The sequence below is a fragment of the Apis florea genome, unplaced genomic scaffold, assembly GCF_048593485.1.
Source record: "Apis florea isolate Af1SG1 unplaced genomic scaffold, ASM4859348v1 contig_3587_pilon, whole genome shotgun sequence".
NCBI classification, from domain to species: Eukaryota; Metazoa; Arthropoda; class Insecta; order Hymenoptera; family Apidae; genus Apis; species Apis florea.
Window position 1 is genome coordinate 1,654,827 of NW_028256789.1, and position 24,257 is coordinate 1,679,083.

At 37.5% G+C, this 24,257-nt stretch overlaps 4 protein-coding genes and 1 long non-coding RNA gene across 15 annotated transcripts in view; 2 read left to right on the forward strand and 3 right to left on the reverse strand.

Moving 5' to 3' along the window:
- Piezo (piezo type mechanosensitive ion channel component) overlaps nt 1–9,234 on the forward strand; it is a 25,712-nt gene extending 16,478 nt beyond the window's left edge. For 7 of the 10 annotated variants that reach the window (XR_015294181.1, XR_015294184.1, XR_015294183.1 and 4 more), the window contains 19 exons: nt 193–338; nt 1,069–1,239; nt 2,492–2,770; nt 2,878–2,954; nt 3,368–3,442; nt 4,191–4,467; nt 4,547–4,716; nt 4,804–4,950; nt 5,035–5,202; nt 5,280–5,427; nt 5,517–5,731; nt 5,799–5,957; nt 6,038–6,164; nt 6,248–6,654; nt 6,804–7,093; nt 7,186–7,429; nt 7,519–7,746; nt 7,853–8,688; nt 9,148–9,234. Coding sequence is in view for 1 of the 10 variants with exons in the window: in XM_031915781.2 (XP_031771641.2) it covers nt 193–338; nt 1,069–1,239; nt 2,492–2,770; nt 2,878–2,954; nt 3,368–3,442; nt 4,191–4,467; nt 4,547–4,716; nt 4,804–4,950; nt 5,035–5,202; nt 5,280–5,427; nt 5,517–5,731; nt 5,799–5,957; nt 6,038–6,164; nt 6,248–6,654; nt 6,804–7,093; nt 7,186–7,429; nt 7,519–7,746; nt 7,853–7,955 (3,431 nt within the window). In the remaining 9 variants the exon portion in view is untranslated. Of the gene's footprint in view, nt 1–192; nt 339–1,068; nt 1,240–2,491; nt 2,771–2,877; nt 2,955–3,367; nt 3,443–4,190; nt 4,468–4,546; nt 4,717–4,803; nt 4,951–5,034; nt 5,203–5,279; nt 5,428–5,516; nt 5,732–5,798; nt 5,958–6,037; nt 6,165–6,247; nt 6,655–6,803; nt 7,094–7,185; nt 7,430–7,518; nt 7,747–7,852 lie in introns of all 10 variants that reach the window. The other 3 variants (XR_015294185.1, XR_015294189.1, XM_031915781.2) reach the window with 3 other exon arrangements.
- LOC105735112 (uncharacterized) lies at nt 9,076–11,563 on the reverse strand. Its single transcript, XM_012485041.3, has one exon. It carries the CDS (start codon nt 10,977–10,979, stop codon nt 10,068–10,070), a length of 912 nt encoding a protein of 303 aa, XP_012340495.2. The 5' UTR covers nt 10,980–11,563; the 3' UTR covers nt 9,076–10,067.
- A 10-nt stretch (nt 11,564–11,573) lies between these two features.
- On the forward strand, nt 11,574–13,449 carry LOC100863889 (venom serine carboxypeptidase). The gene is made up of 2 exons (XM_003692647.4): nt 11,574–12,007; nt 12,175–13,449. The coding sequence occupies exons 1-2, from the start codon at nt 11,726–11,728 to the stop codon at nt 13,294–13,296; spliced, it is 1,404 nt and encodes a 467-aa protein (XP_003692695.1). The 5' UTR covers nt 11,574–11,725; the 3' UTR covers nt 13,297–13,449.
- On the reverse strand, nt 13,330–14,917 carry Ppt2 (palmitoyl-protein thioesterase 2). Of its 2 annotated transcripts, none has more exons than XM_031915782.2 (4): nt 14,700–14,917; nt 14,318–14,567; nt 14,125–14,243; nt 13,330–14,060 (listed from the first exon to the last, which is right to left on the reverse strand). In XM_031915782.2, exons 1-4 carry the CDS (start codon nt 14,850–14,852, stop codon nt 13,707–13,709), a joined length of 876 nt encoding a protein of 291 aa, XP_031771642.2. In that variant the 5' UTR covers nt 14,853–14,917; the 3' UTR covers nt 13,330–13,706. The 2 variants fall into 2 exon arrangements, with proteins under 2 accessions (XP_031771642.2, XP_086770569.1); XM_086914443.1 differs by having other exon boundaries at nt 14,651–14,902.
- Nucleotides 14,918–15,147: 230 nt separating this feature from the next.
- Nucleotides 15,148–16,002, reverse strand: LOC147656570 (uncharacterized). Its single transcript, XR_015294190.1, has 2 exons — nt 15,936–16,002; nt 15,148–15,601 (listed from the first exon to the last, which is right to left on the reverse strand). It is a non-coding gene; the product is annotated as an uncharacterized LOC147656570 (long non-coding RNA).
- Nucleotides 16,003–24,257: the final 8,255 nt, after the last annotated feature.

Sequence of the window (24,257 nt, forward strand, 5' to 3'; positions counted from 1 at the left end):
TCTTTAAGCACAACTCGTTAAAGTTAAGTTGTTGAACGAAATATCGTAGCATGGCTTTGGCATAAAAAAATATATATATATATATATATTTATTTATATGTAATGTAAGGTATGAGGGTAAGATGGATTTTTTTCAATCCAAAGTTATTAAAAACGATTTTTTTTTTTTTTTTTTTTTTTTCTTTTGATCAGCTATTAGATCGGGTGACTATTATATGTTCGACGATCTGGACGACGACGATGTCACTGACATGATCCCGGACACCGAGTCCGAGAAGAGGGAAGCGGAGAAACGTCGCGAGTTGGAGCAACGCGGAAGAAGAATGACCATTTCCGAGGTACGTCGATTTTTGCACAAATCGGAACGCTATTGAACTGAATTTGAACGTTATCTATTCTTTTAGAGGGTTTATACGATAAGAATCTCTGGTTTGTCTGCTATGAATTTTTCAATCTGAAAGTTTGACTAATGCGAAGAATGCTTGATCCACTGAGAAATTCTGCGAAACGAAAATTCCCCGACATGTTGTTTTACATATAGTGTATACCATCGAAACTATCGAGAAACAATATTTTTTATTTTTTATTTTTTTTTTTAATTTCTCCCATCTCTCACTTATCGATTTGGTTAATTTACTTCAGTTAACTTTGTTAACTTATTTGTCATTCAGGTTAACTCAGTTAACTACTTATAATATATTCTACACTCACCCTCGTTTCCTCAATCTATCAGATGGATCATCGGATCATGGCCAAAGGTTGACTTTGTTCTCCTTTGTGTGTGCATTAAATTCTTGCATTTTATTCTATCGATCCCCACCCGCTGAACCCTCGCCCTCCCCCTCCCCGTCGTATAAAAGTAGTCGGTCCTTCCTCCCTCCCCCCCCTGACCGCCCCCCCCCCCACCCCCACCCCAGAATTTTCACTATTTTCACGATTTTCACAATTTACACTATTATCCTTGGCCCGTCGAGGAGATCATCAGACAGCAGACAACAATATACAGAAAGAAGGCAATACGGTATTGCATGGAGTGAAAAATGACTCAAAAGTCTGGTCCCCTTGCAGTTGATGAACACGCTGATTAAGACAGACATTGAGATCGCGACGCACGTCGCCCTGTACGGAGGGACTGAAAAGGACGCGCTGAGACTACGTCGTCGGAGCGAGCCTTTAACAAGGAAGAAATCGTCTATGTCGTATCTCAGTGCACGTTCCGAGACCGCAGTGGCCACCGATGTGAGACCCCCCTTAAAAGGCTGCATGTCACTGCTACAGGCTCTCTTTTTCTTACCTTTCCATCATCTTTTCCTTGTATTCATTTTTTTATTTGTATTTTTTGTTTTCTTTTTTTTTTCTTCTTCTTCTTCTTCTTTTCTCTTTTTCGTTTCTCTCTTTTCCATTCTTACATACATATATATATATATATATAGCCTTCTCCATTTCAACGTCATTTAATCTCTCTGATTAATAATTCTTTCTTTTTCTTCTCTTCTTCTTCTTCTTTCTCTTCTTCTTTTTCTTCTTCTTCCTCTCTGTAATTATCGTTGTATCATTGTTTCCTAATATCGTCGATCATCAGTGTCTTCTATAATAATTTATTATCTGTGAATAAATTCTTATCAGCTTTCGTTGTACTATACTCATTACATTTTTCTCTATTCTTGACATTTATTTATATATTTTTGATATATATATTTGACATAGATATATATATATATATTTTTTTCTTTTTCGTTTTATCATCTCATTTACATTGAATACGATTTAAATATTAATTTAAAAGATTATTTATTCAGATTATTAATTTAGTCAGCTACGCAAAACTCACATTTTCTAACACGTTTTTAACATAATAATACACGAGATAATACAGCCACACAGCAAACCAGCGAGTAATAGCGATATTAATTATATTGTATAAATATTTATATTATATTTTGCTAGTATTATTACAGTGCTTCGACCGTGTAATTATTCTTCTTTTTCTCTTTTCGCATCTTACAGCTTTGTAAAGAAAAAAAAAAAAAAAAAAAAAAAAAAGAAAAAAAGATAATGACGGAAGCGGTGGCGTACCATTTACGTCGATTCTGGTTTTTTTTTTTTATGTTTTTTATGTCATTTCTTTTTAATGTTGTAGTCGCAGGAGGCTCCTCATCGTTGGTGTATATAATCTGCCGCTCGATTACTTGGCTTAATTTGTTTTCATTACGTTTACAGCGACTGTAGCACCGTAATCTCACGCTTTTAATATCTTAACAATAATCCTTGATGTCGATCGATCGCATACGCTGAATTTGAATCATCATTGTCGTCAAATCATAATCGTGATCACAGAGAAATTTGTAATAGTTAGGGATCTGAATGATTATCGAACAGTTAAAAATCATTCGATGAATTAATTGATCTTCAAATTCGGCGTAGCAAAATGTACGACGATTTCGGGATAGATTAATAATATAAATGATTCGATTTTCCTAATTGAAATTAGGCTGCTGATGCGACATCAGCAGACGTAGAAACCGAAGAGAAGGATGTATCCACGGAGGAACGTGAGAAGACACCGGAAGTGTTGGACGTTGAAGAAGATAAAAGGGACGAAAAGGATATACCAACGAAGCAAGAAAGAATATCGATCGCGACGTATTTCAAGTTTCTCATAGTAATAATTAATAGCACCTTCATATCGATGACAAGATACCTGAATCGATTTTCACGGGATTACAGATACATTCGAAAAGTTTTAACGAAAGAGAAAAAATTATTGAAGGTAAACAGGATACCATTTATAAACGAATTATTAATCCATAATTCCGTGAATTATCCTCTCTTCGTTTTTTTTTACTTCTTTTTTTTTTTTTTTTTTTTTTTTTACAGGCAAAGCCAGATCTACAAATGGGGATGCGACTTGGTATCAATCAAATGTGGCAGCCAATGAATTTTCTGAAAAAAGAGTAAGATAAATAAGATAGATTTTAATTTAAAAAAAAAACACACACGCACACACACATTTCTTTACCTTTCTAGCTTGTTTAAATATTTGTTAGAAGACGCCTGATTATATCTTATCGTAGAGAAAGAATTTATCTACGTTTCACAATAAGAATTCAGTGACGACTTTAAGGATTCGATTCGATGTTAGATCGTTTATTTTCTTGTAAACTCTTCTGTATATCCCACATTTGACATTTTAGAGCTTTAGTAGTATTGCGCTTGCCCCAAATATTCGCTTCTTCTCGATAGAATCATTCGAAGTCCCTTCGAAAAAAAAAAAAAAAAAAAAAAAAGAAAGGTAGATCATATGTTCTCCCGCTATTTAAAGTAGATATTGTAGAAGTTAGAGTAGTAAATGTGCTCGACCTGACAGATCGACTAATGGAAATACCGAGGAAATTCACGATGCTGGTGAAGGTCCTAGCCAACCACGGCCGCAAGAACGGAGGTAAGAGTTGAAAATCAGAAAATGCTTCATATGCTTTTTTAAATGTCGAATAAAACTTGTCTGAAATAAATGATATATTTTAATCGCAATTAACATTTTCATGCTACTGCCGAATAAATTCTGTTTAGAGAAAAAAGAAAAATCTTCCATTTAGAGTTCATTAATTAATAAACTCTATTTAAATGATTTTCTTCAAAATGTTTTTCATCCGCATTTATCATAGCTTAATGTAAATGTAATTTGAAGTAAATGTAGACAGAGAAAAAGTGTTATTTTCAATGGGAAAAGCAGCACACTGACGATCCTTTATATTCGAATTCCGGCACCGAGTTTGGAGCGAGGATTGGACATATCCTCCTCCAGGTATCGAGAGTATTTTTTAAAATCCATGATTGTCAAACTATTGTCTCCATTCTCACTCAATATTCAATGTTGAACGCCTTCTCTGCAACATTCTTTGCGAGCAGCACGTTTACATTATAATTTCTTCTGCTCTCTCTACGAATTTTCAATAGTTGAATGGTTAGTTATTCTATTATCGTAAAGATGAATATTATAATTGTATTGTGAATTTTTCATATTTCCAAAAAATCGTATATCACTTTTTATTCGATATTAATATTACAGGTTTTATGCGCTTTATACGTGCTTTGGTAAAAGAACTTCTCTTCTGCGAATTTATATTATGATTATCATTAAGATATATCATATTTTCAATATGACTGATAATAAATTTTTATTTCCATAGCACACTTTTCTCCGAGATTTCGCCTGTTCAACACGATGATGACCGTGATGAATTATCAGAAGCCGACCAACCACCAATTATACAATTCTTGGCGTCTATTTGGTTTGCAATTTTGTCGCATTCGTCTCTATTTTGTTACTTCATGGTATTCCTTCATCAAATTAAAAATGCATCTGTTCTTTCCACCCCTCTACCTCTCATGGTATTCTTCTGGGGTTCGTTAACCATCCCTCGACCCTCGAAAACGTTTTGGATAACGTTGATCGCGTACACCGAGGTGAAATATTATTTATCATTCGTAGTAATTTTTCAAAAGTTGACCGATTAATTATAATTAATTTTTTTTTTTTTTTTAGGCAATTGTCATAGTGAAGTGCATTTTTCAATTGGAAGTATTGCCCTGGAATCGAGATTCTGCACTCAATAATCTGCACCCTCTCTTCACCCCTAGGATTATGGGGGTTGAACGCAAATTTAATTATGCTCTGTGGGACTTATTATTGCTGCTCGTGGTATTCTTCCACAGGTAAAGTGTACAAATTCAATATCTAATCTTTCTAATCAAAATCGTTTCTTCACTCATGCGAAAATCGAACAAATATATAATTTTTAGATTTATGCTGAAATCATTGGGTCAATGGACATCTTTGTCTTTGAAACCAAGAAAAATTATTCCTTCGACTTTGACCATAGTTCCATCTAAACCACCACTACCCGAAAGAGGCCAAGGAGAGCCTGTAACATTACGAAACGAAACGAGGTACGTTAATTTTTCATTTTATGAACTTGGAAATATTTTTTTTTTTTTTTATTAATTTTTACCAATAATTTTTTTTTTTTAAAGGGATAGCATTCGGCCGACGACGCCTAAGGGAAGAATTCTGAACCTTCAACCTGCAGTGATTGATGGTGAAAGTGTGCGAGTCAGTGATGAGTACGAGCAACTTGTCGCGGTTCAAGGGGAAGAAATCAGTCCTATGGAGGAAGAGTTTAACAAAGTTATGAAATTAACGTAAATAGATAGTTTTTCATTTAATAGAAGTTTTACATTTAATATTTATTTAAATAGTACGATCTTTTTATTTTCAGGGCCATCAAGTATATAGAACCAATAAAACATTTTTTCCGTAAAATCATCAGCCCATATGGAAAAGAAAAGACGAACGTATACGCGTACATGTTCCTCTGCGACTTTTTTAACTTTTTGCTGTTCATTTTTGGATTTTCTGCGTTTGGAGTGAATAATTTTTCCAAAAAAACTTTACTTTCCTCAAGTTTTGATTACAATTGTCCTTCTTTAATCGCGATATCTATTAATTTTTTTAGACGCAACAAGGTGATGGCGGTGTCGCAGCTTATTTGCAAGAAAATAGAGTCCCGATGCCGTTTCTATTGATGCTGCTATTACAATTCTCGTTGATAATTATCGATAGAGCCTTGTTTTTAAAGAAATCGATCTTAGGCAAACTAATTTTCCATTACTTCCTAACAATTGCCATTCACATTTGGATGTTCTTCATTTTGCCAAGTGTAACTGAAAGGTTTCGTATGATTCTTTGTATCGTATAAAAATTCCATTTCGAATATTTAATTAAAAATAATCCGTAGACGATTCAACGAGAGGCTTCCGCCGCAAATTTGGTACATGGTCAAGTGTTTCTACCTCTTATTATCAGCCTATCAATTAAGACAAGGCTATCCGACGAGAATACTTGGTAATTTCCTGTGCAAGAATTACAGTATTGTCAACTACGTTTTATTCAAAGGGTTAGAATATTTTCCTTGATCCACTCCGTTCCCATCCCCATTCGTTTCGAACGAATAATTTATTTATAATTCCTTCATAGATTCATGTTGGTCCCATTCTTGTTCGAGTTGAGAGCAGTAATGGATTGGATATGGACGGATACTTCCATGACAATAATGGACTGGTTCAAAATGGAAGATATCTTCGCCAACATTTATCAAATCAAGGTAGCGTTGTGCAATATATAAATTACCAATAAAATACTAGAAAAAAAAAAAAAAAAGGAAAAATTCAAAAATTCGAATTATAGTGTATGCGAGGGTTGGAAACAGATTGGCCTCAACCACGGGGCGAGAAAAAGGGTCAGATAAGCAAATATTTAATGGGTGGTGCTGCTCTCTTTTTCATGATCGGATTAATATGGTTCCCTTTGCTCTTATTCGCCCTCGGTGGCACCGTCGGCATCTCCAATCTGCCATACGACGTTTCCATGAAAATTAGAATCGGCTCTCACGAGCCCATTTACTCCATGTCGGCGCAAGGCCAATCCATCATGGAATACAGCGAAGTCGATTACACGATATTGACCAATTTGTACGCGAGAGAAAAAGCTGCCGTCATTTTTCTCGAGAACTATGTACATTCTGATGTTGCCGCTGTGAGATTGAGCGGATTCTCTAGAAAATTATGGAATATATCCCCGCCAGACATGGAAATGTACGTTGAAAATTATTTTTATTTCTCTTCAAGTTAAGGATGAAAAACTTTATTGTTAACTTTATTTCCTTATATCTTTCTTGTAATATGCGATACAATTGATTTTTTTAAATATTAATATTATTACGTAAATATTATTCTTACGTCAGATTGATAGCGGAATTAAAAGATAATGAAACAACCGTCATTGTTCACGTGGAGTGGACGGTGTCTCGGAAGACAGACGTGAAAGACGCGACTGGAATAACCACGACGGTTCGAGACATAAAATTGAAACCGTATGAAAACAATGAATTTAATCCCGTGAGAGAAACGCTAGCCAATATACTTTCCAACTTAACGGTCCCCCATAATAGCACTATCATATTGCCGTATGCTTTTCCAAAATTTCTGAAAGTAACCGGTCGAACCACCACCATCGTTCCACAATTAATGATGCGTAAGTTTGACGATCCAAAAGAAACGAGAGAAATGAAACGAAGACAAATCATAAAGCGGATGTTTCATATTGCATACGAAATTAATTTTCAGCGAAATGGATGGATGAGAAAATAGTAAACGATAATCATCTGTATAGAAACATTAGTCTCTTTTTATCTTCGGAACCGGATTGTTGCTCGCATAAAAAATGGTGGATTGTTAACGAAGTCTGTAACGACACTTTGTACGAACGTTTATTAAGCAGAGTGCCTCTAAACGATTGCAAATACATCATGATGTACTTGTTCAACGATAAAACGTTCCCCGAAGGATTGAGTTTTATCAGTGGATTAGGGTACGTTTATTTCGAATTGTATATATATATATATATATATGATTAGATTAAATATTTACAACTTATTTGATCCTTGTACGTTTCTGTAGAATCTTAGGTTTGTACACTACAGCGGTAATAGTCATAAGCCAAATGACCAGGAAGGTGGTCAGTGACATGGCGCCAAGAATTATGTTCGATGATCTGCCCTACGTTGATAGGATACTTCGATTATGCTTGGATATTTATTTGGTCCGTGAAAGTGGAGAATTGAGTCTCGAGGAAGATTTGTTTGCCAAATTAATATTCCTTTATAGATCACCAGAGACGTTGATCAGGTTGCTGTTAAATTAAATTATCGTTACATATATAAAAAAAAAAAAAAAAAGTGTTATCGAATTTTCAGGACGCGATATCACGAAAACAAATTTTTTTCATGTTCAGGTGGACAAGGCCTCCCGAGGAAGGGGAGAGGACTGATAACGAAGATCAAGATGAGGACGTGGATGAGGATGCTGCGATATCTCGTGAAGTATCTCAGCAATAAATTGTCGAACGTTTATAAGGATATAAATGTTGCTACGAACGAAACAATATTTGGCCTGTTCTTTGGCCAAAGAACTTTTGTTGAGTCAAAGATTTTGAATATTTTATCACTTGCGCGAAGTGAATTCATTATCAGTAATTTCGAATAGTTTCGGATAAGACAATAGTTCGCGCACTTATTGCGAAAGTGACGCGAAGAACGATTCGAAAAATTCGAAAAACTCAGGAATTTATTATAACCATTGTTTATTGTTAAAGAATTGATTAACGAAGATCGTTCCTATCTTCGAATATATTATATATTATAAAGATATGTATATACGCAAGTAATGCAGAGAGGAAATTTAATTATAACAATTTAAAATTTAATTAGAACAAACGGGAGACATGAAAATTTGAGAAAAGGATACATTATACGATAGAATTATTTATTTCTTAATCGTACTTTTTAAGCAAAACTAAGGTTTTACTAATTTTTATTTTAATATTTATAGGATAAGGAATTTAATATTAATAATATTTATCGCTTTATCGTATTCATATTTTAAAATATGAAAAATTGTGATTACGAGATATCATTAATTCAATTTGAAAGAAATGCTTTATAAAATTAAGCATCTATGAATAAGTTTGTTACAGCACGTGCAGGATAGTGGTTTATTTTTATCTCGAATTTATTACAATTCAGGCCTAAACCGAGTTGTATTTCTAGCATTTAAATTACATCTTCATAGGTAAGAAGTTAAACTCTTTACTATTAAAACTATTAAAAGTTAGAATTCCCGATACTGCCGATAGCAAGATCTTTCGTTCTCTTTTATACGTTTTTCTAATCGTCAATTCATCCAGCTATCATAAGTAATTATCTGGCCATTTTGCCAAGCCTCAAGTATATTTTATATATTTAAAAATATTCGAAGAAAATCTTGACATCCTAAGAATTATCATTATTTGTAAATATGCATTGTACGATGTGCATCTTTGTCAAAATATTGTATCATGTCGCCTTAATATGCCTTTTAAGAGTATCTTCGAATATATATGAATTGTTTCAAACGAACGAATGTGGCATAATTTATTTATTAAATTTTTACTATAAGAAATGTATAGTACATAGAGAATGTCATTGTAAAATATTTTATTGAATATTTCTTTACAAAGGAAGATTTACAATTTTTATTTTTATTTTTCAGTTCAATAAAGATATCAACTACAAATCAGCACAGAATATGTTATAACAAGGAATACATATTAAATGCAGCTTATACATTTAAACCGCATAACATAGTTTTATTTTCTTAAATCTTTCTAAAAAAATATTAGTAAAAATGTTAAAAAATATATCATCTCGTTAATATCAGCACGCATATTATCACTTTTCACTCAAGATATGTAATAATGAGAAAAATATTATATAACTAAAAGATGTGCAAAATTTTATATTCCGATAATTAACTTGTATATTAATATTAAACGGAAAGTTATAGAGTAAGCAATATTGTGCAAATCACGTATTTTCCAAAACACGTAGATAAATCAGCAACAGCATAATTATCTTTATGCAATATTTTATTTCACATAAAGAATATCCAGATTTAATCAAGCGGATATTTTTATATTTACGAAGAAAATATAAGTGATTCTATCTAAGGAAAATGTAAGTGATTCTACGAGGAAAATAAAAGTGATTCTACGAAGGAAATGTAAGTGATTGGAAAATCCACTGTTTTGACTTATGATTTTTAATTTTATATGTAATATGGAATTATAATATGGAAAAAAAATACAATAAAATCGAATCATAAGGGAATATGACGATCGCAATAAGTTCGATATCGATGTATCGATTGTTCACTATATCGCAAAATTTACGAAAGATCTTTTTTTTAAAATTCCATATACTTTTTTTTATGTATATATTATGTATATATATATTTTTTAATTTTGAGAATTTTGCAAATCTGTTCATTTCATATAGTTAACATATCGATAACTGATAATTAATAATAATATATTAATAATATTTGATAATTAGAGCATAACAACAACAGTGGAATGATACTTTTCATGGACAAATTCTGAATACACAGAATCAGAAAAGTGTACATTTTTGCTATTGTTTAGACAATTCCTTACATTTCAATTTCAATGCAATATTTTCCTGTTTTAAGAATTCAAACTCTTCCATCTTCTTGTTAAGTTCTTCATTTCTTTTTTGTAACACAACAATATCCTCTTGTAATCTTTCATTTTGTGCAATTAGACTTTTCACTCTATTTGACTCTTTACTAGGATGCATTTCATTAATTATATCATCTGTTTGACACAACAAGTGTTTAATGAGATTTGCTTGAGAATTAATATGCAATTCTTGCATTGCTTTTAAAATTTTTGTGCTCTCCTGTTTTGTGCACATACTGACAATATCCTTAATGGCATTAAGGAGTGCAACAGGATCAATTTCTTTGGATTCTACTTTTCTAACATCATGCGTTTTTGTTTTTTCTTTAGGAGCTTCCACTTGAGAAGTTCCTTCTTTTGAATAATCTGGAGGCCTATTATTTTCCTTAGCAAATACATCTGAGGTTTGGACATTTTCCTTACTACTTCCAGAACGACGTACTTTATCTTTTACTATTACTTTGCTTTCAGAAATTCTTGTCCTTAATTCTTTATTCTTTGTTTTACTCTCGTCTTGAACTTCTTGTTCTTTTCCATCATTCTTCACCTTATTCTCAATTGGTTTCAATTTTGATTCAATAGGTTTATCTTTTCTTTCAGATGTTTTTATTCTTATTTGTTGTTTTTTTGTATCATGTTCAGACAATTTTTTTATGTCTCTTGTATTTAATTCTTTTTTAGGTTGTTTTTCAGATTGCACATTCTCTCCCCTATTTGGTCGCAATTGTTGCAAAGGAGAAGATGTTGCATTCCTTGTTGTTATATGACGATCTACTGAATAAGCATTTACAGTTTTAACATCAGTAGATACTAATTCCAAATCTTCTAGGAAAGAATCATTCATATTTCTTTAATTTCTTTTATTTCAACAACAAATAAAATAAAATAAAACAAATTCTGTTAAAATAACAATGAAGATAATAGTGTTACTGTTTCTATTAATTTTATAAGTGAATTTTTTAGTAGATTCTTTAATATAACAATTGTTTCTTTTCACATTTGGGTCACAATACCATCAAAAAATAATACCATTAACTTTTATATTTGAATTCATTACAAAAAATCAAAGTTTTAATTATTTTGCAACTTCTTTAATGGAAAGAAGTATATAACTTTGCATAGAATAGCATTGTTTATAATGTTATTTTGGCTTAAAAATAGGAACAATTCTACATTAACCTTCAATCAAACTACGAAACACAACGTATATCTAATTCAAATCTAATTTATCTTGTATTGATATAGTCAGCTGATACGTTACTGTTTCTAAACGCCATCTATGAAAATCTAATTTCGTATTATAAAATTAATAACATTAATATCACTGTTTCTTATTTGGTTTTAATTTCGAATTAAAATTATATAAAAAAAATTTACACTTTTCTTTTTAATTTTAATTCTATACTCGTGTATTAATAAACGCTCGATATGTTTGCAGATAATTTAGCATGTTGGCAACAATGGCGCGCCGGTATAAAAAGATTTATTTTGCGTTCAATCAAAGCACTTGTGTCCTGATAGCGTGTGATAACGGAAGTTGTTTTCTAAGAAGCCATCTTAAGTGTAATTGTGTTTTATGATTAAAACACAATGAAGAAACTCGTACTTTTACAATTTTTATTTTTTATTTCATTTGCAAGAGGATTTACAAACATTTATCCTAAACCCAAGTATTGTCCCCTTCTTCATGGAGAGGATGCTGGTACACCTCTCTTTTTAACACCACTTATAGAAAATGGTAAAATAGATGAAGCTCGTAATAAAGCTGTCGTGCAACACAAAGAAATGGATACTGTCAGCAGTTATGCTGGTTTCTTAACTGTTAATAAAAAGTATAATTCGAATATGTTCTTTTGGTTTTTCCCAGCCTTGGTAAGTAAGTAATTTCATATTTTTATTTTTTATTAAGAGAAATATAGGATGAATAAAAACATATTGAATGAAATTTTGATTATGAGAAATAAATTAAAAATATATATAAAGAAATCATGTGTAAAAAAAAAAAGTATCTGTAGCGAGATAGAAATATTTTTGTGTAGCATGATCCAAAAACTGCTCCTGTAGTATTGTGGCTACAAGGTGGTCCTGGAGCTACATCCATGTATGGTTTATTCTTAGAAAATGGTCCATTTATAATTACTAAGAATAAAACTCTTAAAATGCGTGAATATTCTTGGAATAAATGTCATAATTTGTTATATATTGATAATCCGGTTGGTACTGGGTTCAGTTTTACTGAAGATGAGAAAGGCTATGCCACCAATGAAACACATGTGGGAAGAGATGTACATACTGCGTTAGTCCAATTTTTTGAATTATTCCCAGAACTTCAAACCAATGATTTCTATGTCACTGGAGAATCATATGGTGGAAAATATGTACCAGCAGTATCTCATGCTATTAAAGATTATAATATCAAAGCAAAGATAAAGATAAATTTAAAGGGTTTGGCAATTGGAAATGGATTGACTGATCCAGTGAATCAACTGGACTATGGAGATTATTTATACGAATTAGGTCTGCTTGATGCAAATGGCAGAGATCTATTTCACAAATATGAGGAACAGGGTAAAAATTTAATTAAACAAGAAAAATGGCTGGAAGCTTTTGATTTGTTTGATGAACTTCTTGATGGAGATATAACTCAGCAACCTTCGCTTTTTAAAAATTTAACTGGTTTTGATTATTATTTTAATTATTTGTATGAAAAAGATCTAAACAATGAATCTGATTATATGCTAGAATGGCTTCAAAGAGCAGACGTCAGGAAAGCTATACACGTTGGCAATCGCACATTTATTCCTGAATCTAAGAAAGTAGAAGCATATATGAAAGCTGATGTTATGCAATCTTTAGCAGTTCTTGTAGCAGACCTTACTCAACATTATAGAGTTCTCATATACAATGGACAACTTGATATTATTGTTGCATATCCTTTAACAGAAAATTATTTGCAAAAATTAAAATGGCCTGGTGCAGAAAAATATAAAACAGCAAAAAGGAAAATGTGGTTTGTTGGAAATGAATTAGCTGGATATTCAAAGACTATTGATAACTTGACCGAAGTTTTGGTAAGAAATGCTGGACATATGGTTCCTCTTGATCAGCCAAAATGGGCTCTTGATCTCATTACACGTTTTACACGTAATAAGAGTTTTTAAGATTATAATTTCCTAATAAAATTTACTCAATCATTTTGCCTAATTAGTCATAATAGTAATTATATTTATTACAAATGTAGAATTTAAATTTAAAATTATGATTGTTTAACAAATTGTATACTCAATAAAAATACTTTATTTTATAAAAAAAAATATTTTAATAATTAAAAAAAATATATTACATTAGATAACTTTTTTCTATTTCTACTTGTAAAATATTAAAATTTTTTTATTAAAAATAAAAAATATCTGTACTTAATTTCCATGAAAATTAATGAAGTGTAAAATTATTATAGAATTCACGTGATATGTATAAAATTTGTTATATCAAATATCATGATTCAAGATATCTTTCTGAAGTTTTCTTTATCTTATATGGCAACAATTATCTAATCTAGAATAAGAGTATATTAATCTAAATATGGCAGTAAAAAGTCATCTACTATGGATATATTTTTATGCCATTCATAATGAGGAACATTTGGCACTGTGATGAGAACTAATCTTCCACTTTCATCTAATGTTTTCAATCCAATTAAATCATCTTTGTAAATAGTTCGATCACGCATATTTATCACAGTTTCGTTAACATCGTAATATCCGAAATGACTGCTTTGCCATGGAGTAATAACACCATCCTCAGGTCCACCAACAAGTACCATACGTTTTAATTTGGTGAGACCTTTTTTAAATGCTGACATTTTCGTCGAATTTTTTTCATTATTCACGTATGGTAAAAAATTACTATATTTATAATATAATTCCTAGAAAAGAGAAACATAGCTATAAATTGTTGACAAATAATTAAGAATAATCGTGTATACTCACTTGATGATGAGGATCATTCCAATAATTCCCAATACTGGTATGTTGTCCAATTTTTGAATAAAATAATTCATAGGCAGTTTCACACACCAAGTCGGGAAAAAATAAATGAAGAAATCGAGCTGGAATGAAATATACGATTTGAAAAATGACAATTCCTTTGTTTCCTTTCAAAGATGGCATTATGATCACTTACTTCCATATTGTCCCGCTTGTGGCGAGCTCAAGGAAATAAAATTTCTGACATTGTGTTCAGGAAATGTTTGTAGTATTGCTCTGGCTAATAAACCACCTTGACTATAACCAACTAAATTTATTCCCTCGGGAAATGCAGCACCAACAGATATAACATCCATGCCTATTTCTTGTACTTGGCGCCACATTGATTCCAAGCTACTCCATCCAGCATATCTTGGAGTATTATAAATCTGTGTCCCTGGATGCATCTAAAATCGATTAATTTATGGACAATCATTATTTTAAAATGTTAAAATATTTATTAAAAATCGTGTTTACCCGCCAAACTTACATAGGTGCGACATCTGCAATACTCTTTGTTTTACATTTGAATTACTTACTTCTTGAATTCTATTACTAATAAGTTCCATACTGTCGCTTCCAGTGAGGACGCCGTGAATAACGACCACGGCATGATAACTTTCGACATAATTGTTAAATATACTTAAAAGCAAAAGAATAAAATTAAGAGCCGTATAATTCGCAGTAGCCATTGATGATAAATGACTGACACTTTCGTCAAGAGTATCGTATCGTATATTCTGTTTAAATCTTCTTTCCATTGGGACGATAAAGTTTCAAGCGAGCCGCAAATAATTGATGCACATTTTGATTGGACCGGCACGACTTTTATCATTGCTGTCTGTAGTTTTGTTGAGATGGCGGCTTAAGCATGATTTTGATGACATCTCTTGCAAGAAAGGAATGGTCTATAGTTGTACTCTGTTGAAAAAGAAGAAATTTCATTTATCGGCGATGAATTTCCACATTTAATAATTATACCAAAGATTAGAATCAATTTTTATATTCTATCAATATTACAATATCTTCAAGAAAATTATAATATTTAATAGTTAATGCTTTCGCTCAAGAATAATTTTAAAGAATAATTATTATTTGAAATCTATTATCGATTAATTACAGCATTATAACAATCGATGATCAATGCTGATCGATAGACCGAAGTTAATGACTGGGAAAGAAATTCAATTGTATTCTGAAATAATCTAGTACAGTGTGCATTAGGTTCCTAATCCTTTTGCAGCTGTATGGAAGGTTGCCGGGCACGTGGCATTTCCCGTGCTTCAACCATATATCACCGTGCCCTGACATCACCCCTAGTTGGCATACGAAACTCACGTCTTAGAGGATGGATGCCTGCTGCATTGTTTCGACCGACGTCATTCTCGATTATCATTCCATGGTTCCATAATGTAAATAAACTTTTATCATCATCGAAGAACTGAAAATTATTACAATTTTACAAGATATACACATCTTTCTATTTATTTGAAATTTTTTCCTTAAATGCATGCTGGCCATTCTTTCAAGATCTTTTAAGAGGACTTAATCTTACGTAGTTGCCAAGTGACGAAATAAAAAAAGCAAAAAAATTTCAGAATACAGAGATTTTTTATCGGCAACTTAATTATCATGAAAATTCAGATATATTCATAGTCGCAAGGTATTGAAGTACTCGAACGAGAAAGGAATAGATATCCCCTTTTGTCTTAAGAAATTAGATCGTTGCGCAACAATTTAACCGGAAGAAATACCTGGAAATGAATCATGCTTACGTATTTCTGATGTCGCACACTCTGGCACTAATCGAGTCCCCAGAAGCTTTGAAACTGCCAACGTTTCTTTCTCTCGCCAAATGAGGGAACGAAGGGGAAAGAGAACGAGAAGAGAGGAAAGACGGCCAATCCAATTCCACGCTCAAACCCGACCATCGTGATGGCGGAGGGTGGCGAAAAAACGCAGCCACGCCAGAGCGCAAGGCGAGCGTAGGTCTCTCGGAGCTTTTTTGCGTTTAATCAAGGATATTCGCGGTCGGCTGACTCGCTATTTTAGTCTACCAAGTGCTAACCGAGCCGCGCGACCACCGTATCGCAGCAAGTGGATGAAGGAATCTTCGTCCTTTGACCTCTCAGGGACGCTCCTATCTGTCTTTCGTAATTCGACATGCATTTTCTCGTATTTTTCACGATATACGTCTCTAATATAATACTTTTTTTTTTCTACAGCAACAATTAATAATACATACGTAGAGAGACACACTTTCTTAGTATGGAGATTTTTATCGAAGTTTTAGAATGTTATTTACAAGGGAATTAACATTTTCACGTTTCGATAAGAAGATTATAACGATTATATCGTATCATGTGGGATTATTATTTAGTGAAAATATATTTGATTATTTTACAACGACACGACGCCGTAAAATTAAAATATTTCAGAGATGTTGCATCATCCGTGCAATGATAATTCATTTTTCTATAGGCGAAAGGTAGTAATTCAGCTTCCGGTTTTGTAAATTCAAATGTACACAAAGCGTGGGACGAATGAACAGTGCCATCGTAATATTTGCAAAAATATGCAGGCCGCTGGATATGTTTTTCATCCCCACACTGTCTTTATTCAGTTATGAGGATAAAAGGGCCAACAAAATAATTCTTCCCGCATAAAGGTGCAGAAAAAAACGAGAGAAGGCGGCATGAAACGGTAATACGAAACATCCGTTTTTCTTTAAACGGAAACTTAAATAAGAGATCAAGAAGGACACCGCGTAAAATATATAATTAAAATCGTCCGTCATAAACGTGCCGTTTAATTTTCGGTGCAAGAGTTTCTTTTTTACCGTCCGCCAAAAGGAATCATAGACACTCTCGAACTCAAGAATCGACTCGAGAGCCTGTTTAAGGCCACCCTCTGGCTCTCGGTAAGTACAGAGGCGGGAGAGAAGACGAAGTGGGTGGTACGGTGTCGGAGGAACGGCCGGGAGATTAGCGTTAATTACAGAGTTGAGCCGTTCCGGGGTTGGGACGAGTGCGAGGTATTTGTCACTCGGCACCGCTCTCGACTCCTGTTCCTCGTTCTGAATATTAATAACCCCGCGCCATCCTTCGCCACCCCTTCCTTCGTTCCACCCTCTCCACCTCCTCCTTCTCCTCTTCCTCCTCCTCGTCTCACCTCTGTCGTTTCACGACATCCGATGAATTGCGCGGCAGACAACGCTGCTCATTATGCTGACTGGTTGATTTCATCACCGTCACCGTTACGAAAAATTAATTGTCCCGCGATCGGGGTGAATAAAGATCAGCTCGCAGATTTCGCAGATCGAGGAACGATTATTTTTTTTTCTTTCTTTCTTTTTATCGAAGGCAAACATACGTTCTCCTCTTATTTTTTTTATATTATATCAGGAAATATCTGCTCAGTCAAAGACAAGCGTTCCATGGCCGTTCTTCTCCGCCTTCTCTGTCACGACGTTTCCGAAAAATTGAAGGATGGTAGCATGATCGGCACGGCGGTTAGCCCCTTCCACGTCGATCAATCGATATCATCCTATCTCGTCCTTTCTGCGGTCGGTCCCTCGATGGCGGTCCCATTCCCGCGAAAAACGTTCAGATATTCAAAGTCGGGGAATAGTTTATTCATGGCCGGCTCGGAGAACTTAGAAAGATATTGGAAGCGGCTCAGGAGAGGGTAAAAGATAGAAAAGGAGAGGGTGGATGGTGGAAAAAGCGGGCGAAGAAGCGAGAGGAGGCGAGAGAGAGGAGCGATATTGGTCGGACGGAAGTGTCCCCTCGGGGAAACGAGAAAACGGGAGGAGCGTCGTCTCTCCCCCGATCCGATAAAGCGAAAGAGGGACCCCCTTGTGGCACGACCACCACTCCTACGCGTTGACCCACATGACAGCGAGCCCGCCAATAAAATTCAAATAAACTCCACTGTGCATACTAAATTATCACATCTTCCATTACCCGACCGCGTGTGCCCATCCCTGGAACAGCTTCCACCCCGGGGTCCCGGGGAAACGTTTTCACCATCGTGTCGAAATTCCAATATTTTTTGACTTCCATCCAAGATATGGAGCGCCGGCCGCGATGTATTCTCGAACAGAGAAGAATAAATTGGACGGGGATGGAAGAAATTTCGCGGTCTCGTGACGCGATAAACAATTTAATAACGAACAAAAATGCGTTTAAGTCCGAGGATCTTATCGTTCGCTCCGAGATATCCCGTTTAATTGATCGCCTCCTCGGCCAGAGGAGTTTAATCCGTTTTGTCGGTGTTCGGTTGACGGAAAACGGGTGGATTTAACGGTGGATCGGCCAAACCTCTCGAGTTTATTTCAAGCAAGGATTAAAAAGGGCAAACATTCGATTGTGTGTATCGCGAGAACACGCCATCGCGATGTCATTAATCCGATGTTGGGATACTCGGCGGTTGGGAGAGAGAATGACTCGTCCAAGAGGGTGCAACCACGCTGACGAAGGGACGCTGAGGTCAGGTGGCCGTTTCCCAGGAACGCCCCAGATTTCAACATTACTCAAGCAGGATCAACCTGCCACAGGAAGAAGGCCATTGTTCGCTTCTCTCGCTGTTCTCTCAGTTTTCTTCCACGTCGTCGGTGTATCATTCACTGCGGTCGTTTCGATCGTGGTTGGAATACCTTTCTCTCTCTCTCTCTCTCTCTCTCTCTCTCTCTCTCTCCTCTCTCTCTCTCTCTCTCTCTCTCTCTTCGCACACGCTGATACGCGCACGATACGAAACGAAGGGAAGGGAAGGCGAAGACGAGAAGAAGAAAATAATTGCTCGGTGTTTTTTAAGTATCTTTACGCTCGTTCAAAGTTTAATCTCTTAAAACGAAACATCGAAGTTTCACCGACTTGGCAACAGTACGTATGTTATTGTAATTTCCCTGGATTTTTTTCGCGAGAAGATAAACGCGTTAAAGGTGCACGAGAATTAACTAAACGAAGTTTCCGCTGTGTAAAACAATTAGTAGCTTAGCTGTGCCCCCTATTCTCCCTATCAGCTTGTCTACGCCCCGACTATTAGTATAATCGCTAGAGGCTACGACCCTTACCTACCCTCGAGCGGTTCACTTTAATTCTTAGCAAGTTAGAATCGCCCCTACCGCTCCACCTATCACCACGACTTTGCGCTTTGTTCGATTTTCTCCGCGCCTCTCGAATCGAGCGCTAAGCCGTATCGAGTATATTTTGTTACCTCTCCTCTCGGGAGATAGCCTTGATAGCGGGAAATTGTCTGCGCATTTCATCCTCGTTCACCCTTCTTCTCTCTTCCTTTTTCCTATTTTCCTCGTCAATCGACTTTTTCCTTCTTCTTCTTCTTCTTCTTCTTCTTCTTTTTCCCCCCTCTGGTCGTGGTTTACCAGAGATTTACAGACTTTCCATATACACTTGTGTACACGTTCTGTAATCACGTTCCAGCATTTATCTCGATCATTTATCCCGGCATTAAGATTCCGAGCACGCGTCGAACTGCATCGTGATTTTTCATAAAGCAATTAACAACGTTGATTTTTCCGTGGCGATTTTTCGTCTTTCGTCACGTCCACGGGAACAAACGTATCGTTTCCGTTCCGTGTCTAATTGATTTCCACCCCCTTGGGTGGAACGGTGAGGCCGCGCCACGACCGTATCGAGGGGTGTGAGTTTCGGACGAACCACCCTCCTTGCCCCTCCCCCCCATTTGCATTATGGATGCACCTGATTTCACACTTGTTCGTTCGCAAACTCCTCCGTCGTAACGTCTCCATCGATATAAACGGGGCCGCAATTTGCCGGCCCATTGTAAACCATCCCCTTCTCGATTCATGGGTACAATAAATCCTGCTTTTTCCGGGATACACGGCGAATTTATGTTTACGAAAGCGACGGAGAGGGGAGGGGAGACGCTACCACCTATATAATCTGTCGTAACGAAAATCGTCCATCGTGAAAAATCGGAACGTGTTTTTGTGGATTTTTCGGATCGGATTTAAAGAAAAGAGAAAAAAGAAAAAGGGAAGCACCGAATTTTTTTTTAAAATTTCGATCACTCTCCTTTTTTAAGGAAGGAGGTTTATAATAATAGCAATAATAATAATAATAATAATAATAATCGAGGGTTCGATTTTTAGCAATTGTCCGATCGAACGCCGAAATTGACCGTGGCGTGACATGTGACGTGTAATCCGTGACACGTGTCGTTGTGCAAGGCCGCAACTTCTACAACCCCCGCGCGTCTTCTTTCCCGCTCCCGCAAAAAAGAATCCACTTGATCGACAACTGGTCGGATCGCCTATTCGTTCGTTACTGTAATCATTCAACGGCAATTTGTCCGAGTTACCGAGATTAGAAAGCGACTTGAAAGCGATGCTAATTCGTCCCTGCCTGCCGTGCCTGCCCGCCGCTTTCTAATTTCCAATTCACCCTCCTCGACCCCCAACTTATTATTCCTCCGTATTATCCCCCTTCTTCATATAACGATTAACGATCGATCGCCACGTTCGCATCTCGATCGGAAACGCGAAATCTCGATTTGTATCGCGGATCTGTGAACGAGCGCGTGGGCGAAAAATCTCCCGGGCGAACGTACACGGCGAAGGCGAAAAAAAGACGGTGAAAAAGACATCCGTGGCCTGACATATGGCTGGCGAAATTGCCGGCGGGGTGGCGGTAACAATATTTACAAAAGGCTCGGCTAACCCTCCCCCCGTGTTTTGTTAAGACTGCACGCCGCACGCTGCCGCAGCCCCGGGGGCAACGGTGTCACTTTACCCCGATAATCCGCCGGTAATACTCTTTCGAGCGATCCACGGTCGCGGAGAGTAATATTAAGTCCCTTACATCCAATTTCTATGGACTTACACCTTGTTCGGGGGCGGCGATTAGCATTTTGATTGCGACCTCCTCCTCCTCCTCCTCCTCCTCCTCGGAATCTTCCTCCTAACCTTTGTATTTCTCGCTTTTACCCTCTTTAAAAACTTGAGAAAGGGGAAGGAGAAAGAATGAAAAATCAACCCCTGTTACTCTCTGCTCGCGTATTTATTCTCAGAAAAGAAAAGGAAGGAAGAGAAGTTGTGAAACTGTATTGCACGATTGATCGACGATTGTTAATCGACTAAGCAACATATCCGGAATAAATTTATAGAGGATGATCGGTTTGATGATTTAAAGCACGCCACGACGATGAACAGGGTACACGCACGAACGTCCACTACGATGAACGAGTTTTTCGAATGTTACTCGTCGAAATGGCCGGGATTTTCGTTTCGTTTCGTTTCGTTTCGTGTCGTGTCGTGGTACGGGGGTATTCGATCCCAGTGGAATCGCGTGTAATCGGCATACGTGGTGCACGCGTGCACGAAAATTGGGGTCGCGTTCAACGCGCGACTCGCGAAACACGGAACGCCATCAGGGGTGGCGGCTGCCCCTCTCTCTCTCTCTCTCTCTCTCTCTCTCTCTCTCTCTCTCTCTCTCAACGTATTTGCTTTAGAGCTCGACAATCACGTCGAGGGTGGTCCAAGCCTCCACCAGACCGACGATCCGGATTACCGAGATCATAATCAGCCAATCACTGGCACGGCGATCGTCGAGGTGTCAAATGTCAACTCCTGCGGGATTGATTTCTTTCGTTCGATCCTTGAGAGGGGTTGATCTCGACGAGGTGTATATATTCGACAATCGATTCTAATGAGATTCCATCCGTTCGAAAGGGAAACGGATAGATTGAATTTGCCTCGGCTCGAAGCCGTCAGCGTTCGAGAACGAGGAAGTTCGACCTTCCACTAGGCTGCGGAGCATTAAGTCTGCGGAAGCGGATGCGGAGTCACAAAGTGGCTCTGCGAGTTACCATTACACCGCCGCAATACCCAACGTGCCGAGAGTTGGTTGGGCATAAAGGAAGCACCTGCGAAATCTCTACTCTTGTTCCGCTCTAAAAAGACAGATGAAGAAAGACGGGGAAGATTCTCGAAAACCAATTACTATCATCTTATTAATCGCGATCTTCTCCTGGAATGTTTCACATTTTTCGCATCGTTTTATACACTGTACGAATATTTCAACGCTGTCAAATTTATCTCTCTCTCTTCCCTCCCTCCGTCAAAGTTTGATCAAGATCAATGTATCGGTTCAATTACGACGGTTCACGCGGTAAACTCGCAATTAAGGGCACGCAAGTAAAATGATCCATCCCCTGTTCCAAGGACTCTGGAGCGGATGGAACGTCTCGCGACGACGGTGGTCCGCGCGTCTCGATCGAGGCGGCGAGAGAAGGAGCATCCGGAGGCGGCGTTGGAGGAAAGTACGCTTGAGATTTGCGCGAAGCGTGAATGGACGAGGGCGTGGGAAACGGCGAACGCGGATAGTGTGGTGACTTGCGACCGGCCCGGTAATTGTCGTAATTGTGCCGAGTGATTCACACATCAGGATCGGCGCGGCCTGTCCGCCCGTGGTTGCTTGCGTGCACTCACACGATATTCGCGCACTCACACAAACCGCTCGCGAGGGAGCGAGCGCGAGCGCATCTGCGCGGGATTTCGGAAACAATTGCCGACAATTCTCGCCACTTGACTCGCGGCCAGCGATTGACGTGAGAATCCGCTTAGACGCTCGTACAAACTCCGCTGCGGAGAGTATGAGGTCATCTTCATTAAATCGTTCTCCGCTTAATGACTGATCTAATTTTTTCTTTCTTTCCCTCCCGGAGGCACGACGGACCGAGAGTCGTGTCGTGTCGTGTCGAGTCGGGAGCAGCACCATCGTCCTCACCTTTTCTCTCTCTTTCTCTTCGCCCCGATCTTCGAGGAACGAGGTATATACATATCTCTCATCCCCCGTTCTTTTTTTCTTCCCACCGTTCTCGCCACCGTTTCGCCAGAGGCGTCGTACAATTATACGTATACTCACGTATTAATCATCCCCGTATCCTTTCTCGTAATCGTAAATCGTAAATACGGTAAATACGTGGTGCAAATTGGACATCGGTGTTGTACGTTAGAGAGCGTGTGCGTTACAATTTCAAGGATATCGATTCGTAACACCTTTGTAGGGCGCATTTCCATTCTCCATCAGAGAGGGAGAAAAACGGGTTAGAATTAACGAGGGAGGTGTCCATGTTATCCGCGGTGGGATGATGATGTTCCATCTCCGCGGAATATCGATGGCGTTATACGGCGGGATACCTGTATTGCGGCGTGCCACCGTAAAATACACGCGCGCTACTACACAGCGCGGCACAGCGCGGCTTCCAGCGGGCTTGGCAGCGAGGATGGCTCGTAAGAGGGTTGATAAGGCTATCGCGTACATCGCTCCGCGCGTTTAGCATACATTTGAATAATGGGCAGGCCGGTAATCCTTTAAACCGTTGGGCCCTCATCCCGTAACTAGGTATCCTTTCATCTCTCTGCCTCGAAGCTCGTCCGAGGCCAACCATCCTTCCTCCTTCTCGACCACCCCGCACAACCACTCCTCTCTCTCTCTCTCTCTCTCTCTCTCTCTCTCTCTCTCTCTCTCCCTCCCTCTCTCGCTTCCCTCCAGGCTTCGAGGGAGGAGGGGGGAGGAGGTTCTCATCCTCCATTTCTCTCTTTCTCCTCGGGGCCGCCGTTTAAAGATATTTCGTTAAAATAACAGTCTCGGCTCGACTGAGTGCCACCCTCCCTCCTCCTCGCCCCTCGGCTACCCTTATACAGACCGATGGCCGTGGTAAAAAGGGGGTGGCATTTGCAATGCAGAGGTTAAATGGCTGCGGGGGTCGGTCCAGCTCCGGGGATGGCACGTTAGAGGGGGAAGAGATAGCACGCAGCCACTGCACAGACTCGATTGGTTTTTTACTTGAGCTCTCCGCTCGTCTCTTTCCCACCCTCCTCCTCCTCCTCCTCTTCTTCTTCCTTTCGACCCCGTGTTTCGTCCCCCTTCTTCCTTCAATCCTCCTCCCCTTCCTCCTCCCTCTCTCCCTCTCTCTCTCTCCCTCTCTCTCTCTCTCTCTCTCTCTCTCTCTATATATATATATATATATGTGTGTGTGTGTGTGTGTGTGTGTGTATGTATATATATTTTACTAACATCGAGTTCTTTCTCTGTTCCAGTTCTATTCGACCG

Coding starts and splice junctions, on each gene's coding strand:
- LOC100863889 (XM_003692647.4), top strand. CDS start 11,726: ATGAAGAAACTCGTACTTTTACAATTTTTATTTTTTATTTCATTTGCA. Junction 12,008..12,174: donor TTTGGTTTTTCCCAGCCTTG/GTAAGTAAGTAA, acceptor ATTTTTGTGTAG/CATGATCCAAAAACTGCTCC.
- LOC105735112 (XM_012485041.3), bottom strand. CDS start 10,979: ATGAATGATTCTTTCCTAGAAGATTTGGAATTAGTATCTACTGATGTT.
- Ppt2 (XM_031915782.2), bottom strand. CDS start 14,852: ATGGCTACTGCGAATTATACGGCTCTTAATTTTATTCTTTTGCTTTTA. Junction 14,568..14,699: donor TTAGTAATAGAATTCAAGAA/GTAAGTAATTCA, acceptor AATCGATTTTAG/ATGCATCCAGGGACACAGAT. Junction 14,061..14,124: donor GGAATGATCCTCATCATCAA/GTGAGTATACAC, acceptor TCTCTTTTCTAG/GAATTATATTATAAATATAG.